This window comes from Lepidothrix coronata, unplaced genomic scaffold, assembly GCF_001604755.1.
Source record: "Lepidothrix coronata isolate B3197 unplaced genomic scaffold, Lepidothrix_coronata-1.0 Scaffold0, whole genome shotgun sequence".
NCBI classification, from domain to species: Eukaryota; Metazoa; Chordata; class Aves; order Passeriformes; family Pipridae; genus Lepidothrix; species Lepidothrix coronata.
In genome coordinates this window covers 2,385,290-2,403,567 of record NW_016690180.1, presented here as the reverse complement: position 1 = coordinate 2,403,567, position 18,278 = coordinate 2,385,290, and the positions used below count along the sequence as shown (strand labels likewise).

Here is an 18,278-nt window from a genome sequence, read left to right as displayed (position 1 = left end):
CCGTGGCGGCGCGGAGAGGTGCGCGCTGCTCTCGCCGCCGCGCTCGACTGCAGCGGCCAAGGGAGGGAGGAGGTGGTGCTGCTGCGAGCAGGGTCCTAGGGGGACAGACAGAGTGCGAGAGAAGACGGAGAGAGAGAGGGGGAGGGAGGGAAAGAGAGAAGGAGGGAGGGAGGCGGGGGAAGGAAAGAGGGAGGGAAGGAATCGGCGATCCGGCGCAGCGTCCCCACTCTCTCCGCTGCTGCAACTCCTCAACTCTGCCCGTTCTTTGCCTGGACATGTCTTAAGAAAGTTGGATCTCTCCCTTCCTTTAGCCTTCTTTGTTTCTTCCCTTTTTTGTGTGTGAGGGGTTTTTTTATTTTTATTTTTCTTCTTCTTTTCCTTCTCCCCGTTTATTTTTCCTTCCCAGCCTGGAAGTTTGGAGAGGCGGATGGGTCGGAGCCGACATGCCGCGCTGTGGCGGTGGGGCCGGGCGCCGCGCTGGCTGCGCACCGGGGCCGCGCTGAGCGCCAGGGCCGCCGCGGGGCTCACGCTCTAGAGGCGTGTGGGCATCGGGGGCTCGCGACGTCTCCAAAGGACAAAAAGGAAAAGGGGGGAGGAAGAGTGCAGAGATGAACTGAGCTGGAGCAGACTTTGTGAGAAGAGTGCCGAGTCCAGCTGGTCTGGTGAGTTCTTTGTTTAATGAGTTTATTATCAGCAGGGTGCTGAGAGGGATGATTCCCGTGAGAGTTCTGGTGCTCTATTTCGTTGCGTTACGGAAAACAGTCGTGTTCTTCGATTCAACCTGTAGTTCGTAACTGTATAGAGTGTGTATGTTTATGTATATATCAATATGTATATATACCTACATACCGACTGTATTCAAAGCTACGTGTACCTGGAGCTGAGAGCACCCCCAGCTATACCGCCCTTCACGGGGAGAGCGACGCTCAGGTTTCCGGACCCGAAGCCCTGCAGCCGGAACAGGGCTCATCGCCGCGTGGCTACGGGCTCGGCTCTGCTCTGCTCCGTTCGGGGGAGCCGGAGCCGGCTGCCGCGTCTGAGATCCGGGACTGGGAGCCGCGCCGTGCCCGGCCGCCGTGCGCTGTGACGCGGCGCCCCCTGCCCGCCCGTCGCAGAACTGCGCTGCCGCCGCCGCCGGGCGGCCGGTGCCCCGTACCCGGGCCGGGGGCTGCCGCCGCCGCCCGGGGAGAGAGCGCGGGAGCTACGGTTGCGGGCTAGTGACCCTGAGAGCCCGCGCTTTCCGACGGGGTCGGTTCCCTCTGACCTGCAGCCCCGGGAGAGTGAGGCTGTGGCTGCAGAGGGGCCCCTTGAGCCGCTGGTTGTATTTATTTCTGTGGCTAGTAAAAGACGTGGCGGGGCTAATGCGCGGCAAATGCGCCCCCGCCGGCGTCACCTGTCTGCAACCCGACTTCGCCGTGAGCCCGTTGGGACGGGATTTCCCAGGCAAACGTTTGATCATTATTAAGTGTGATCACTTATTAATGAGCGGGGAATCCTTCGAGGACTCTTTCGGTATTAATCTTTAACTCGGGGCTGGCAGGTTGACAGACCCTTCAGCATGACTCCGGCAGGGCGCTTTTCCGCCCGAGGTAGCCTGTACCCCCTTCGCGGGCCGGGGAGCGGTCGCCGCCGCGCTCCCCCAGCTGTACCGGCCCCGCACTCGCTCTCCTCGCCGCTGTTTTTCCCGACGCCAGAGCAGGGCGCCGCTCTTTATAGCGGTGCCGGGGTACCGCCACTCGCTTTTGGCTTCTGCTGAGAGACCTCCTTCCCTCCGCCCAGCCGTTTAGCGGCGGCTCGCCCAGCCCAGCCCCAGGGTCCGAGGCGGTGAGGCGTGAGTCCAATCCCGCCGGCGCGCCCCGGGGGCGGCAGCCCGGCTGCTTGAGGGAAGGGGAGCGGCCACCGAGGCGCTGCGGTCGCTGCTGGGCGCTCCTTGCTGCCATCGATGCGGGCGGGGACCGCGGGACTGTCCCGGGCACTCGCTGCTCCTCGGACGGCAGAGGACAGAGTGTTCCCGCGGGCTCTGACGGCCTCCCTCGCCATCCCCGTAAGACATCCCCGACAGCAGCTTTCCGAAGTTTCTGAGTAGCCTCTCCAGGGGAAGATTTCGCCCCCCACGAAGCCGCCTGCGTCCCTGGACCGGCACCCGCCTCCCTGCCGCCCCGTCGGGCTGAAGCGGGGCGAGCGCGGCTGAGGTTTAGGAGTTCCCCCCAACCCCGGGCCACCAGGAGGAACAGCTTGGGCTGTGGTTCGCCCTTCTCCCGCTCTCCTTCGCGTTTGGTCCGTCCACGGCGGGGCCGGGGTGCGGAGGCTGCTGTCGCGGAGCGCCGCAGAAACGAGTTCCGGAGAGGCAGCCGTCCAGCGCCGCGGAGGAATCTGGCGGCGGGGGGCGCCGCGGCCCGCTGGGGGCGGGGAGGCACCGGCGGGGCGCTGGTGGCCGGCGAAGAGAGGGGGGAGTGGCGCGGCGGGCACCGTGCGGGGCTGGCCCCGGTCCGCGCCCCCGCCCCCGCCCCGCAGGCAGCGAGCCGCAGAGAGGTGAGGCGCTGGGAAAGTTGGGAGAAGTTTTGGCCGTGGGGAAGGACGGGCGGGCAGCGCTGGCGCGGAGAGGGGCCGACCGTGCGGCACGGACCCTTCGGGAAGTTGCGGCTGGGAGGCGAGGGCGGGACGGCAGCGGGGCCGCCCGGAGGTGCTGTGCGAGCGGCCGCCCCGTGCTGCGGGGCCGGCTGGAGGCGGCTGCGGAGCGGCGCCGGCCCCCTCCCCCTGCCCCCGCCGGGCCGGGGTGGCCGCCGGGGGTCGTGGGCCCCGCCGCGTCGTTGCCCCCCCGCCGCTGGCGGCGGCCGGCCGGGCTGGAGCGGGGCCACGCTCCTCTGAGAGCCAGCAGGAGCGTAGCGGGCAGGTTGCGCTTAAGTTGGGCAGAGGAAAACGGTGCTTTCCCCTGAGGCAAGGTGTCTGCGAATGCGTCTGATGGGCCATTGCAAACTTCATACCCGGGTGAGCCGGCAGGGGCGGTTCGCGGCGAGCGAGAAGTACCTTGGGGTGAGTTTCTTCCTTTGTTCACACTTCCACACCGCGTTCCTCGCCGGAATTCTCCGAAAGGTAAAGGGCAGCGCCCGCTGGGACGCGGCGTTTGGCAGCGGCTCTCCGGGAGGTCCTGGCTCGACCCTTCAGTCGGCTTCTGCTACTTTTCTTTCTCTTTAGGGCAGCTGAAACAGAACAAAGCTATGTTTGAAAGATGCGCTTTTTAGTCTCTTGTGTCAGTAAGTGACGCCGTAGTATCCCCCTGTTGTAAACTTTTTTTTTGGAAACGCATTAATGAGTTAAAAAAAGTGCTGCCTTCTAGCAGCAGGTTTTCCTACAGTTTAAATACATACAAGTTGTTCTAGGCAGTTCCATAGGAAATATACCTTTATTATTTTACCACTTCTGCTGTCTCTTTGTAAAAGAAAAGAATGCTGTGTATTTCCCGTTTGCTTTTCTAACCATGCGGAACTACTCAGCTATATAGTGAGTAAAATACCTTACTTTAACGCTGTAAACTATTTAATTTTTAAGTTTTTGATTTGTTCTGTGTGAAATCCGAAAATCTTGCTTTTAGGAGACTGGAAGGTGAACTTTAGTAGTCACACCAGTGGTAGGATAGTCGGTTTTTTTAACTCGGCATGCTAAAGAACTTTATATGGCTAAGTTAACCCTGCTGTCAGTGCAAGTAAACAAGTGTAAATGCTTTTAAACTCTCAAAGATTTAGATTAATTTTAGATTTAGATTAATTTTTTTAAGTTTAAAAATGAATTCAAGATCAGTAAAACTATTTTTGTCATCACAAATTTTAAGATGTCATGCTAAATTTCGATCAAACTCTCATTCACAGAGATTGGAGGTCTGCTTTTCCTTGCATAGCTAGTGAGTTCAGTATTAGATACACTACTGAGTAACTGACTACACATAAATAGTCGAAATTCTCTGTGTGAATCTTTGTTTCATTCTGGTTTCAGAATCTTTACCTGCTGTCTGAATACAGCTGCTGTATTTTCCTTTTAACAACAAAGATCTGGAAAGCATAAATCAAAGTATCTTGTGAGATTAACTCACAATGCGGGGAATACAAACATAAAACTCACTGGACTTCAGTCACAAGTTGAAATTGTTATGTTAATCTCTGCGACAATGTACATTTTTTGAATTACTTACCAGCTTTGCTAAAGTAATGTTACCATACACTCTCATCATGTGTTAATTTTCTGAATTCCAAAACAGACAGACACCCTCCCTCTCAGAAATGCAAAATGCACTGTTAATTCTTTTGATTGGAAAGTTAATCATGTTGAAACAGCTAAACCTGGTGATTTGTCTTTTTTTTTTTTTTTTGGTCAGACTACATAAATAATAGCTTTTAAACAATTGAAAAAGTAGTGTAACCACAGTTAGTGCAGCTCACAGAGTCACCTGATCTCTTATAGACTGCTACGGCAGGAATCCTGTCATGATGGTTTAGTTACTGCCAAAATAACTTTTCATAATGCATTTCTGTCAAATGGCATTAGTTGGGTATGCTGATTAAAAATGACTGTTAAAGTAAATAGTTGATGTTTTGCTTAGTGGAGACAGTGTCAATAACTTTACAAATCAAAGAAGCTAATGCATGTATGGGGTGAAACCCCCACTACATTTGTTAAAAGTTACTGAAAGATTTCAGTAAATAAGTGCAGTGGAAACAGCACTAAAGAACCTCTTTTAGTCCTCAGAATGTCCTCGAGTGTCCCTAGAGTGGTGTAATAGGCCATGCTCACAGAGTCTCATTCTTATAATGAAAATTATGTAGCTTAGTCTTACAGTAGGCTCTTCTGGACTGAACTAGTAATCTTGCATGTAGAAAAACGATAGCAAAGGGACTAAGACTCATTGGGGTGTGTGGTCCGATTTAGGTTCTTTTTCTTCTTTTGTTTAATTGCTGGGGAATAAATCTCCCAATGTATGCTCCCCATTGACACATTATGTAGAAGAGAAGCTTGGTTTGGTCTTTTTTTTTTTTTTTGCTTGCTTGGCATTGAAATTGCTGTTTACTAAATTCTTTATTTTATGCCTAAAACTTTCAAATCTCAAACTATAAACTTTTAAGTCTAGATACTGTAATGTTCTTGCTAGGATAAGCAGTCTTTTAGATGACTGCTATCTTATCCAGTCATCTTAATTTGTAAGTTATCAGTTGGAGCTCTGCTAGGCCCAAGATGATATTTATTCTTATTCCTTTAATGTGAAGATACATTGTACTTGTAAGCTGTATTAGTAATTTTTCCTAGGTACAAATATGTTATTGTTTTGATGTGTTAATAATTATGTTAACATTGTAACGAAGTATTAAAACTCTTATGTATCCCAGTGTCAAATATGCATATAAATAAAAATGACCTACGTATGTATATACATAAAAATAGCTGAATAATAATTTCCAAATAGGAAATCAAAGTTTGTCTGAAAGTAGATTTTCAGAATAATACAGTGTGCACTTTGTATAACTTAGAGCTATGATGTTTTGTTAAGCAAACGGTTGCCTTTCGTGTTGAAAATGGAATCAGAAAATCCTAAACTGGTCATACTCCAAATTTAGGAGTTTAAAGTGTAGCCTTTGACTAAAATGTTTCTGAAATTCAGTCATTCTGGCACCCTGTAATGAGCAATCTGAGTTTATATCTAACACATTATCACTTTATCTTAACACTTTCAAACTTTCTTCTAGTAGTTAGCTGTCCTTACAACTGGCATTGTTTAATACTTTAGATATTTACCAAGACTATATCATGTTGACTTTTGAGTAATCCTAGATCAACACTGTTTAGTTTCTAGTAGCTTTGTAAATTATAACAAGATGGAAACAGTGTCACATAAGATAAATGACTAACTTGTTTTTACCTACCGTGGTTAACTGTTCAGTTGAGAGATGCTTTTAAGCATTGATTGTGATTCAGCAAGTCTTGGGAGTTGCTGCTGAGGAATGGATTCTCTTACTGGTTGTTGCGTCACTGTTTGTAATAAGCTGCATGTTGCCAGTTCTGAGCAGACTCCACTCGAAGCTGTTACAAAAGAGCAGCAAAAAGTGCTCAAGGTATTGCACAAAAAATATTTACAATCATAGTAAAACCTACACATGTGTTCAACTTTGAATATTAATGAAAAGTTTGGATACCTTAAAGAAGTCTAATGTATCTTCCTATGGTTCACCTGTGTCTAATGTGCCTGAGATGTGAGGAGCAGATGATAAAAGGTACAAATAGATACAATGTTTCACATAATAAATATACCACTTCAGACAGCCTGTTGCCAAACATAAGTATAGGCAATGACTTAGCAGGTGCCATAACATCAGAAAGAAAGGTGTTTTGGACTTCAGCATAACTCATTATTATTATTAGTTGTAGTAGTAGTAGTAATAATAATAAGTGCTAGTGTAGAAAAGAGGGAAAGATCTGATCAGATCAGCATAAGGGCTGATCATTGAGTAGACTTTGATAATAGACAACTTCAAAAATTCCAGCAAGATGGAGGAAAAAAACCTGGTTTTGTTGATTGCTTAAAAATGATGTAACAATTTCTTAACATGACCAGTTAGACTTTTAGCCTAGTCTAAAGACAGCTTAAATTGCTTAGAGTTTGTGTATGAGAGTTTGTTTTGTTTGGGGTTATTTTGGTTTTAAGCAAATATTTGTTAACTTGGCAGTATGTTAGGGGATGAAGCCCTGGAGAACCAAGTGTCTCTGTATTCCCAGGACATATCATAGCCTGGGAAGAAAATTAGATAGGGGAGGAATAATATTGTTAACCCATTGAAGTGGTTATTGTTCCAATCTCACACTCATTTGCCCTCTAAACCTTTCCTTCATCTAGTGTTAAGACCTTGTAAATGTTGGTTCCAGCTAGTGACTTGCTTTTAAAAGCTTTTATGCTTTTTATTATTTGCTTATTTGCTTTTATTGTTTTCTGTATTTATAGATTAAATTCTGTGACTTCATTGCTAGATTTGGAAAACAGACGCATTTTTTTTTCTCTTTCCAAAAGGATCCTCCTTTTCATTACTCCTCTCCAATACTTTCTATAGTTTGTGTGGATCTGAGTCTTAAATTGTTCTCAAAATCATTTACTTAGTAATGGCTGTGACTGAATTCCTTCTTCTGAGGTTTTGGAGTGAATGGTTGACACAAGTAGATTAATTCGCTTTAATGTTTTCTAGTGGGTGGAGGCAGTCCAAGGAATGTCAGCCAATGTGATCTTTCATGTATCTACCTGAGTAGGTAGGAAGTAGGGAAAGGAGAAATTCCTCTAAGAGAAAATGTGAGTGAAGGAAGGAAACAACATAATGTGATACTATTTTAGCTGAGATGAACAGAATTAGTGTGAGGATAGGCACTGAGGAGAGGTTGACAGGCAAAGAATAGAGTAAGGGCAAACAAGGGCTAAAGTGTGGGGGAAAGAAATGTCAGGAACAAAGAAAGAAAGGGTAAAGTGAGTAATTAGTATGACTTGTATAGCAGACTGGCCAGAGAAGAAAATTCAAAAGGAGAGATAAGGGAAAAATATTTAGGATAAATAGGGAAAGGTGAAAAAAATGAATTTGTACTACTTAATCAAAGTAGTCAAGCCACTGTTAGATTGCTTTCTATTTGCTGGAAAGAAATTTTGCCCCTAGGATCTTGTTGAAAGCTTGGGCTTATTGAGGGCTTATTGATTTGTTATCTTGAGAGACTTTGGGGAGTGAATCACAGAATATGCTGAGTTGGAAGGGACCCACAAAGATCATCAAGTCTGACTTCTGGCCCCACACAGGACCATCCCCAAAAGTCACACGATGTGCCTGAGAGTATCATCCAAACGCCTCTTGACTAAGATGAGAAAAGTGGTTCCAGATGTTTTGTTCCTGAGGCTTCTGCCTTTCTTCCTGCGGTAATCTTGCCTGGATTTAGGTAGTGGAAGTGTTACACTGACTTTGTCAAAAGGGAAAGCCAATGAGGGTATACCTCCCAGTCTGTCTTGCTGTTCTAGGCTCTTTCCCTGTCATTTCTGGAGTGTGTTGGAGAAACATGATTTAAATGTTCCTCTAGTTATTTTGATAGTTTCCTGTTCTCGTAGCTCTTGATACTAATTTGTTTCAGATCTGTTCTGAACAGAGGAGGATAAAGGAATATCTCTCATTCTTTATTGGCTTTGCAACTTTGTGGTGCTTGATAATTTTTTTTTTTCAATTATAGGCACTGGTCTTACAAGGGTGCTCAGAGCTGGAGGGAATACAATATAGAATTATTCTCTGTTTACAATTTTTATAATTCTTGGAACAGGTGCACATAGGATATCGTAAAGAATTCATGGTAATTTCAAGCCAACTTTTTTAGTTTACTTCCATGTAGTTGGACATCAGCAATTTTACAGTCTAAGTGAAAGGAGGGAGGAGAATTTTCTATTAGAAGTCAATGTCATGTAGGAAGTAGAGAACCAGAGTGAATGTTCACCGCTCCAGATTAGTTCATATCTAGTTTGCTCGCTTATAGCTGACTGCATTGGCATATTTCTAGCATGTTGCTTCGTGGAGTTGTTTATTTGAACTTAACTCTTAACCCTTGTGTCATGTTAGACTTTTGATCTCATGGATTCTTGGCATTTTTTAGGAGTTTTAATTTATCTGCATTTCTATTACTGTAAATAATTTTGAAACTTTCTGTATATTATCTAGATGTGTAGCTTCTAGTTTTCTTTCAAGCATGAATTCTGAACTAAGCATCATTTATTTGATATTTGAACAGTCATAAGTCTTACCACATCTCTTTCTTGTTTCAGGGTTTCTTTTTAATTGCTGCCATGGGAAGATACTTGACTATGCTGTTGCTGCTGATGCTGCTGGTGCAGCATTTTGAAAACTGTGAAGGAAATCAAAGGCCGCATCATGCTTCACCAATGCAATTTACCCAAGTAGAGTATAATGCCACTGTGTATGAGAATTCTGCAGCCAAGACTTATGTTGGGCATCCAGTAAAAATGGGCATTTACATTACAAATCCATTATGGGACCTAAGATACAAAATTATTTCTGGCGACAATGAGAACTTGTTCAAAGCTGAAGAATATGTTCTTGGAAACTTTTGTTTTTTGAGAATACGGACCAAGGGAGGAAACACAGCTATCCTTAACAGAGAGGTGAGAGACCATTATATGCTGACTGTTAAAGCAGTTGAAAAAAATACAAATGCTGAAACGCGCACGAAGGTCAGGATACAGGTACTGGATACAAATGACTTGCGGCCTTTGTTTTCTCCAACGTCTTACAGTGTTTCGTTGCCTGAAAACACAGCAATAAGGACCAGCATCGCAAGAGTCAGTGCAACAGATGCAGATATAGGAACAAATGGAGAGTTCTACTATAGCTTTAAAGAAAGAACAGATGTGTTTGCTATACATCCAACTAGTGGAGTGGTAGTTCTAACTGGTAGACTTGACTACTCGGACACTAAACGTTATGAGATGGAAATTCTTGCAGTGGACCGTGGGCTGAAGCTGTATGGTAGCAGTGGCATAAGCAGTATGGCAAAGCTAACTGTTCATGTGGAGCAAGCAAACGAATACGCCCCTGTTATTACAGCTGTTACACTGACTCCATCAGAATCGGACAAAGATCCAACGTATGCAATTGTAACTGTAGAGGACAATGATCAGGGTTCAAATGGGGAAATAGCATCATTAAATATTGTTGCAGGAGATGCACTCCAACAGTTCAAAACAGTGAGGTCTGTTCCAGGAGGTAAAGAATACAGAATAAAAGCCATTGGTCACATTGACTGGGAGAGTCAACCTTTTGGATATAACCTTACCCTTCAAGCTAAAGATAAAGGGAATCCCCCACAGTTTTCTTCTGTAAAAGTTGTTCATGTGACATCACCACAATTTAAGTCTGGTCCTGTCAGATTTGAAAAAGAGATATATAGAGCTGAAATAAGTGAATTTGCCCCTCCAAACACACCTGTGATAATGGTGAAAGCTGTACCTAGTTACCCACACTTAAGATATGTGTTTAAAAACACACTGGGAAAAGTAAAATTCAATTTAAACACTCACACTGGTCTTATTACCACGTTAGAACCCATAAAAGCACAATATGCATCCCATTTTGAACTTGAAGTTGTGACAAGTGACAGAAGAGCTTCTGCAAAAGTATTGATTAAGGTACTAGGCATGAATAGCAATCCTCCCGAATTTACTCAGACATCCTATAAAGCCTCCTTTGATGAAAATGTGCCAATAGGTACAAGTGTCATGAGAGTAAGTGCAAAAGACCCTGATGAGGGGGAAAATGGTTATGTGACCTATAGCATTGCAAACCTAAATCCTTTGCCATTTGTGATTAACCATTTCAGCGGGATTATTAGTACTTCAGAAGACTTGGATTATGAATTGATGCCAAGGGTTTACAGTTTAAGGATTCGAGCTTCCGACTGGGGTATACCATATCGTCGAGAAGTTGAAGTTCCTGTTACTATTATTTTAAATAACTTGAATGACAATATACCTCTCTTTGAGAAAATAAATTGTGAGGGAGTAATCCCCAGGGATCTTGGTGTTGGAGAACAAATAACAACTGTATCTGCTATTGATGCTGATGAGCTCCAGTTGGTGAGATACCAAATTGAATCTGGAAATGAACTGGATATATTTAGCCTAAATCCAAATTCTGGAGTACTTTCACTCAAACAGTCACTAATAGATGGCATAGGTGCTAAAATGTCTTTTTACAGTTTGAAAATTACAGCTACAGATGGAGAGAACTTTGCAAAACCATTGTATATCAACATAACTGTAGCTAATAGCCGCAAACCAGTCAACTTGCAATGTGAAGAAACTGGTGTTGCCAAAATGCTTGCAGAGAAGCTCTTACAAGCAAATAAATTGCACAGTCGTGGAGAAGTTGAGGATGTTTTCTTTGATACTCACTCTGTCAATCTGCATGCACCTCAGTTTAGAAGTACTCTCCCTAGTAGCATTGAGATAAGAGAAGACCAACCTGTGGGCTCCAGCGTAATACTTATGAATGCTACTGATCTTGATACTGGCTTCAATGGAAAGCTAGTGTATGTTATTTCTGGAGGTAATGAAGACAGTAGTTTCATTGTTGACATGGAAAGAGGAGTGCTGAAAATTTTATCTCCCCTTGATCGAGAAGTAAAAAATCAATATACTCTCAATATTACTGTCTATGATCTTGGAATACCACAGAAGTCTGCCTGGGCCCTTTTAAATATAAAAATTTTGGATGCTAATGACAACCCACCAGAGTTCCTTCAAGACAGTTATTTTGTTGAAGTAAGTGAAAACAAAGAGCTAAACAGTGAAATAATTCAAATCGAAGCTACTGATAAAGATTTGGGGGCTAATGGAGAAGTGAAATATTCTCTTCTTACAGATACAGACAAGTTTACTATTAATGCTGTGACAGGAGTTGTGAAAGTTGTAGGTGTTCTGGATCGAGAGGAACAGCACGTCTATTTCTTGAAAATAGAGGCCAGGGACCAACCTACTGAAGAACCTCAATTATTTTCAACAGTTATTTTGAAAGTGTCTGTAGAAGATGTTAATGACAATCCTCCTAAGTTTATTCCTTCAAATTATCATGTTAAAATTCGAGAAGATCTTCCTGAGGGAACTATTATTACATGGCTAGAAGCCTACGATCCTGATTTAGGCCAGTCAAGTCAAGTACGATACAGTCTTTTGGACAGTGGAGATGGCACCTTTGATGTTGACAAACTAAGTGGAGCAATACGTATTGTACAAAGACTGGATTATGAAAAGACACAACTGTACAATTTGACTGTGCGGGCCAAGGACAAAGGAAAACCCATTTCATTGTCCTCTACCTGTTACGTTGAGGTTGAGATAGTTGATGTGAATGAAAACTTGCACCCTCCACAGTTCTCCATATTTGCAGATAAAGGCTTTATAAAAGAAGATGCCCCTATTGGCTCCTCAGTAATGACCGTATCTGCTTATGATGAAGATGCAGGACGAGATGGGGAGATAAGATATTCCATCAGAGATGGATCTGGTTTAGGAGTTTTTCGAATAGATGAAGAAAAAGGTAAGATGACTGTTATTTTATGTGCTAAATAAAATTGTATGCTAGGAAAGAGATAAGAAAAACAGCATTGTCACAGTTGACATATGTGTTCTTGTTGGGACAAAAAGATGTCACCAAAACTGTGTATAGTTCTGTCTGCTACTTTAGTGAAATTATATTTATACATTTAATAGGTGATTTTTCCACTGTCCTCATTTCCATCCAGCCTACCTAAAGCCACACTTAGGTCTTAAAATGTATGCTACCTAGCAAAAGTAAGAATACTATTGATATAAAATGAAGGTTTGCCTCATTGCGGACGCTATTGTCTTGTGGATCATATGACTGCTTTTTAATCTTAAGTGACATATCTTTTGCTTCATTTACCTGAGGGTGTGATATTACCATGCATACTGGTTTTGTTAGGTATCTTTCAGAGTTGTTATAGGTGCCCAGCTAGAAGTTAGTAAGCAGTGCCTTCTTCACCAAAAGGCTTCTGCCAAGGAAAGCATAGATGCAGCCTGAAAAATACCTCATATAAGTGAAGCAGACTGAACTGTTGGTTTAATTCAGTAATAATGCATAAATTGATGAGCAACTGCAAGAATTTTTCCAGTGTCATGTATTCAGAAAATCATAATTTCGTTTTCAATAAAATTCTAGTGCTGACTTTGAACATTTTGGTTGGACATCTGTGTAGCTACCCATTCATTTATATCTTTGATAAAGATAGAACATTGATATTGTGCTGTTATCTAAGATTCTTGAAATAAATTGAGGAGGAATCTGGTGCAAAATTTGGCTACAGGTTACATGTAGGTAAATGATGACACATGTGATTGATGTCTTACAGAAAAAAAGACTTGTAACTGAGAGTAAAAGATGGCAATCATATAGGATTCATCCAATAGCCATTCTGTGTGTTCCGTATGCTTCCCATAATTGTGAATGTGGGTAATACAAATTCAGGGAGTCACTTTAGTCTTCAGGGTTTAGGTGAACAAACTGTTGTTAATGACAAGACTTCTTTTTCGTATGGCTAAAAAAACAGTTCTAGAGGTTGAAATGTAGCATTGCTTCTCTTAGCTTTGTTTTTAACAAAGCTCATAGTTAAGATCGTGGAACGAATTTTCTAAAACTGGAGAATTTAATATTTTCCAGGACTTAGTCGTTTCACTTTTAGGCATCTAGTATGTGTGCAGAATATTAATTTGTGTATCATTGTGCTTTTCTTTTGACAAAGGTATATTCCAGTTCACTGTGTGTTATAGTATCTTAGAAGTGACTAGTTGTCCTATAGAGTGAGTCAGAGTTTGGCAATTTATTGTCCAAGTGATAGACAATAGTACTGAGAATGAAAAAGTAAAGAAATATTTTTATTTTGACTCTGATCTGATTTGTATCTATTTATGGGTATGTGGACAGGTATGTGTATTTTTGTGATGCTACTACCATGGCAGAATTAGTTGTCTGCGCGTGTGCCTCTACTCTTTTGGCACAAGGGTAGTTTGCTTGACTGACGAATTGGTGTGAGTTTAAGTTGCTTTTTATCTGCTGTGTTGCTAGTTTTTAATCTTAGTGAACAAATTCCACTTATGACATTGGAGTGGGGAAGAGTGTGTATTTATATTTGGTACATGTGTCTTTTCCATCAAATGGTGATCTAAAGGAGCATGGGAAAGAACATAGAGTATCGACATTGTAACAGTGTAGCTTGAATTTTGTACTGACACATTTTTTTGTTTTTTTTTTTTTTTTAAAGCCACCAAAATTTTCCCTGAAGGCACTCTTTATACTGCAGTGTCTGAGTATTTGTCATGTTTTTCAAAATGGACTGGCATTGATACAGGGAGCAGACTGATAATTAGCCAAGAAAGCGCATTAAAGAATTTGTGAAAGAGGAGATCTGTCAAGCAACTTGCTGACTTTTTCAGCTTGCTGTAGGCCTCTTCTGACTTTAACCTTGAGCTATGTCTCATCCTGCTCTCTTTGAAAAGCATCATACTACACTTTCAGTTCAAAGATGGATAAACTAGATTTAAGAAGTTATTTTGAGTCAACACTGAAGTATTCAGTAGCTAAGGGGAATCCTTTTATCCCTTGCTTATAGGAAATTAACGAAAACAATCCCATTTACAGAAAGACTAGGTGATCATGGTGATAGAAGCATCAAATAGCTAGTTCCATGCATTGAACTTTTGTTGACTTTCAAATTGTCTTTTCCATGTTAATTTTTTTTAAAAAATTTACAGTTCAAAAGGTAGGAAATTATATTAGTGTTTGATATTTGTACTTATAATTCTGGAATTTTCACAAGAGAATTTAATGTATCTTTGCCTCTAAGTCTTGAGTACTGTTTTCTGAGACTTACCTGTGTTTTAGGTCAGTGGCTTTTCATAAGTTCTGTTTTCTGCAGTTGTGTCCAAACTATTCAAAGTAAATCTCTTAACAAGGAGCCCAAAACACTAATACTCCCAAACTCAGGAGTTGCTTTGATTACTTAGTTTCCTGTCTGCTCTGATGCTTTTCAAGAAGACACACAAAAAAGTGTATTGGGGTGAGTTTGGTAGTCAGTTTTATTTTAGCTTTCATGTAAGTATTCTTTAGCTTGAAATGGTCAGGAAAGGAGGAGAGCAGGATGATAGAACTCTATAAAATGGCAGTAGTTTCTGTACCACCTATATCACTGTCTGTTTTTTGCAATGCAAGAAATAGGGCACCCACGGCTACCAGGTTTTAAGGGAAGTATTTTTCCTTTCCTAAGCTAAAAGTGTAATAAAGTCATGAAACTAATTTCCTTAGGATGTTATAGAGACTGAAAGTGTGACTAAAGAAAATAAATGGTACTAATGAGATTATTTTGAAGTTCAACCTCATGCTATCTCCAGCTTATAAATTGTTAACTGGAACCCAAGTGGGTAAGGGAGAGAAGATCAGAGGTCAGCACTCAATATATGATTCAGAAGTATAACAGCGCATTGTGACTGGTACTGTACAGAGATAAAATTAAAATCACATAATAAATAGAGATTTTGGGAGTATTATAACAGTATGAGAGGAAAAATGTTAAAATGAGATTTCTGTGTTGTGAATTTATACAACAAAGCAATTGTTTATCCTTTAGTATGTGTTCAGGAGAACTTGGAATTTAAGATAGCTTTTATGTGTGAGCTAGACTGAAGTCTGTAAACTGAGATGATCTCTTGGCTATATAAATTGCCTACTAAAGCGGCTGTAAAATATTTTCTCAAAGAATTTGATAAGGAGTTGAGCAGATTGGTATGTATTAATAATATAATGCATTATATTGATGCAGATCCCAGTGTGCCACAAAAAAACCTCATGCACCATCTAAATCCCATTACTACTGAGCAATAAAAGTGAGATAAATCACGTCAGTACCATGCTGCTACTTCCATTTAGAAAAACTCCAAGGAATGAGAAGCAATTGATGGAGGAGAACCTGGAGGAGAACCTAAAGGAGAAGCTTTGTGCGACTAAGGCAGTATTGAAACTTCCTTCCTTGTCCTAGTTTTCATTCCAGAGGGCAAGAAGGGAAAAAAAGAATGTCTTCCTGTTTAAGTTTTGATTGACAAATATGAGGATGGAGTATTTCCATTAAATATTTAACTCCTCAAAGGTTGAAAGAAAGATGGAAGCTCTAGTCTGTAAAAACGGTATTGGAAAGAACTCATAGTACTTCTTCCAGTTGTATAGGTGGGCTGAACAGTGTCGCTGGCTGGATGTGACACTATCATGGGAGCAGCAGTGTGTTGTTAGCAAATTTCCATGCTAATTTTCAGCTGTACAAATAAGAACTGCTACTAGTTGTGCTCAGTATCTGGCCTTCTCTGAAGAATTTTTGCCAAGCAGATTGTTCTATTCCTTGAGGTGTCAGGACTTCTAGCTTATTATTGAGACGTCATTTTTATCTTTTTTCAAGGATGTTTTCTTCTGGTTTTGGTTTTCTTTCTAATGCTCAAAATTTAGATAGCTGAGGGAGACAGCAGACTCTGGGTGTGTAGATGCGTCATTTAGTCTAAGAAAGGTCTTGTTGATTGAAGATGGGGGTCCATCCTGGAAGCTGATGTTCATAAATGAAGGAAAGTTTAAGTAATGAATTCCATGGTGTCCTGTTGTGTCTAGCCAGCTGGGTACTAGAGCAGTTACATTTAAAACCCTTGTACATGCAGATGCTGGGTGTTACATGTAGGCCAGGCCCAATAAGGTTTCAAAGCACAGTGAATTTTATAAATGTATTATCAGTTATCAGAGACTTAACAGCTAGTTCAACTTGGAAGGCTACCAGCAGGTGTTTTCTAAAATTCTGCAATTGAGGATATTTCCCAGCACATAAACTAGTTCCAGAATGGTGTTAAGAATGATGTGGCAGTCTGAACCTCATGCATGATAACCTTTTTACTTGTGTTTAATTCAGTAATATAGTTATCCGTTACCAGGAACCTTACTGTTTGTTCATTAACCTTAGTTAAAGTTATTAGGCCATAAGTGTTACAGAATAACACTAATTCTGCTTTAATAATAAGAACAAAGTTTAAGGTAATTAATTTGCTGACTTAAAAAATCTAAGTATGACTATACTTTTATTACAACAAAAGATCTGTCTAGACTGATATGCTGTCTCCAGTAGCATAGGCAGGGTACACACATACTTCCTTCTAACACTTTCTCAGTTTCTGGTTATTTTCTGTTTGGGGAGTTTTTGAGTCGCATGAGGTTTGTAACATTTAGCACATTTATCTTTCTTGTGTAGTCTCCCCTTGAAACGTAATTTTCAAGTGTAACCTTGCTACTGTGATAAGGAAAGATGATTTGTTTTGGTAAAGAATGTTAAAGGAGCATGTAAAAAATGTTAATGGAGGCATGTGGAAGAAAATTAATTTTATTGCACTATCTCTGTGTGCATAAAATACTGTCAATAAAACTTAATGGCTATAAGGTGCTATTTTTAATGTTATCAGAACTATTTCCAACTGGGAAGATAGTAATTCATTAAGGAGAATGAATAGGATTTTAACTATATAAAGCAAAGTACTGAATTATACTCTTAAGAGGAACAGAGCATGGCTAACATAAAATAAGTATGTTAACATTTCTTTGTAGTGTTCGTGTAATTACATTAATTTAAACGCAGGATATGATTAACATATGAGTGATAGGTTCAGGTTCTGTTTCTTCAGTGACCTTTGGCTTTTGAGCTTTTCAAATCATTCCACCACTCGGAGTTCTTGAGTTTTAATATGAAGACAGGCATCAGCAAAGTTTAAATACTATAATTGTCAGTGGAGTAGAACATTTAACTGGATAGCTATAAAACCAGCACTGTTGTCTGGAACAGAAACTAACTGGCCTGCATCTCTGCCAAAAAGCCTCATACCTTTAGGCAGGGTGGCAGCACCAAGATTGTTGGGAATGCTGTCTGCTGCAATTTGACTCCTACCTGTGCCCCGGTGTTCTTTGAAAAAGTGGTTGCTGGCACGAGCCAAAAGCAGTTTAACAGTATACAGAATCAAGTTCCAATGCCCAGGAACGTTTTCTGTCTCTCTGTTTGTTGTACAGATACAGTCATAAACCACTTGAAGATAGGGGAGGCATTTTTAATCAAAACTGAAATGAGTATGATTTGGTTTTAAGTTAATTGTAGTTAAGCAGCCTACAAATATGGGACTTTCTTTACACTTTTTCAGTGAATGATGCATCTTAAAGTTGCTCCTTCCATATACTTTGTTAGCCTTTTTATATAAGTCATGGATATAAACACCAGAGTATAAAAAAACTTAGTTTCTCTCAGTTTAAAATAAAAAAAAAAAAAAAAAGAAAAAAACCACCAAGAAGTTCTTAATAATTTCTGTTTTACTCCTATACAGTGTCCATGTTACATGTTGACTTAGTGCTGTGTATATTCTGAGTCCTTGCAGATCCATCAGATAGGTTATAGGTCACTGAAAACTATTAACAGAAAGGAAATGTTGAGCAAATCTTTTTGTAAGAAAGCTATTAAACATTAAATTAAAAACTGTAATCAGGTAGTCAGGAAAGAATATTCCAGGTGGGTTTAATATGATTGATTAAATCTTAGAGTACCTTCACGTCAGCATCTAAGGTTGTTTACAGAAGTCGTGACAATGACATTTCCTGCTTGGCTTCTGTCTAGAGATGCAGTCACATTGC

The 18,278-nt window shown here is 41.4% G+C and overlaps 1 protein-coding gene across 7 annotated transcripts in view; it reads left to right on the top strand.

Moving 5' to 3' along the window:
- Nucleotides 1-540: 540 nt before the first annotated feature.
- FAT1 (FAT atypical cadherin 1) overlaps nucleotides 541-18,278 on the top strand; it is a 108,138-nt gene continuing 90,400 nt past the window's right edge. For 4 of the 7 annotated variants that reach the window (XR_001878706.1, XM_017839127.1, XM_017839196.1 and 1 more), the window contains exons 1-2: nucleotides 2,917-3,033; nucleotides 8,819-12,107. Coding sequence is in view for 6 of the 7 variants with exons in the window: in XM_017839127.1 (XP_017694616.1) it covers nucleotides 2,953-3,033; nucleotides 8,819-12,107 (3,370 nt within the window). In the remaining variant the exon portion in view is untranslated. Of the gene's footprint in view, nucleotides 663-2,506; nucleotides 2,533-2,916; nucleotides 3,034-8,818; nucleotides 12,108-18,278 lie in introns of those variants that run through there. The other 3 variants (XM_017839263.1, XM_017839343.1, XM_017839451.1) reach the window with 3 other exon arrangements.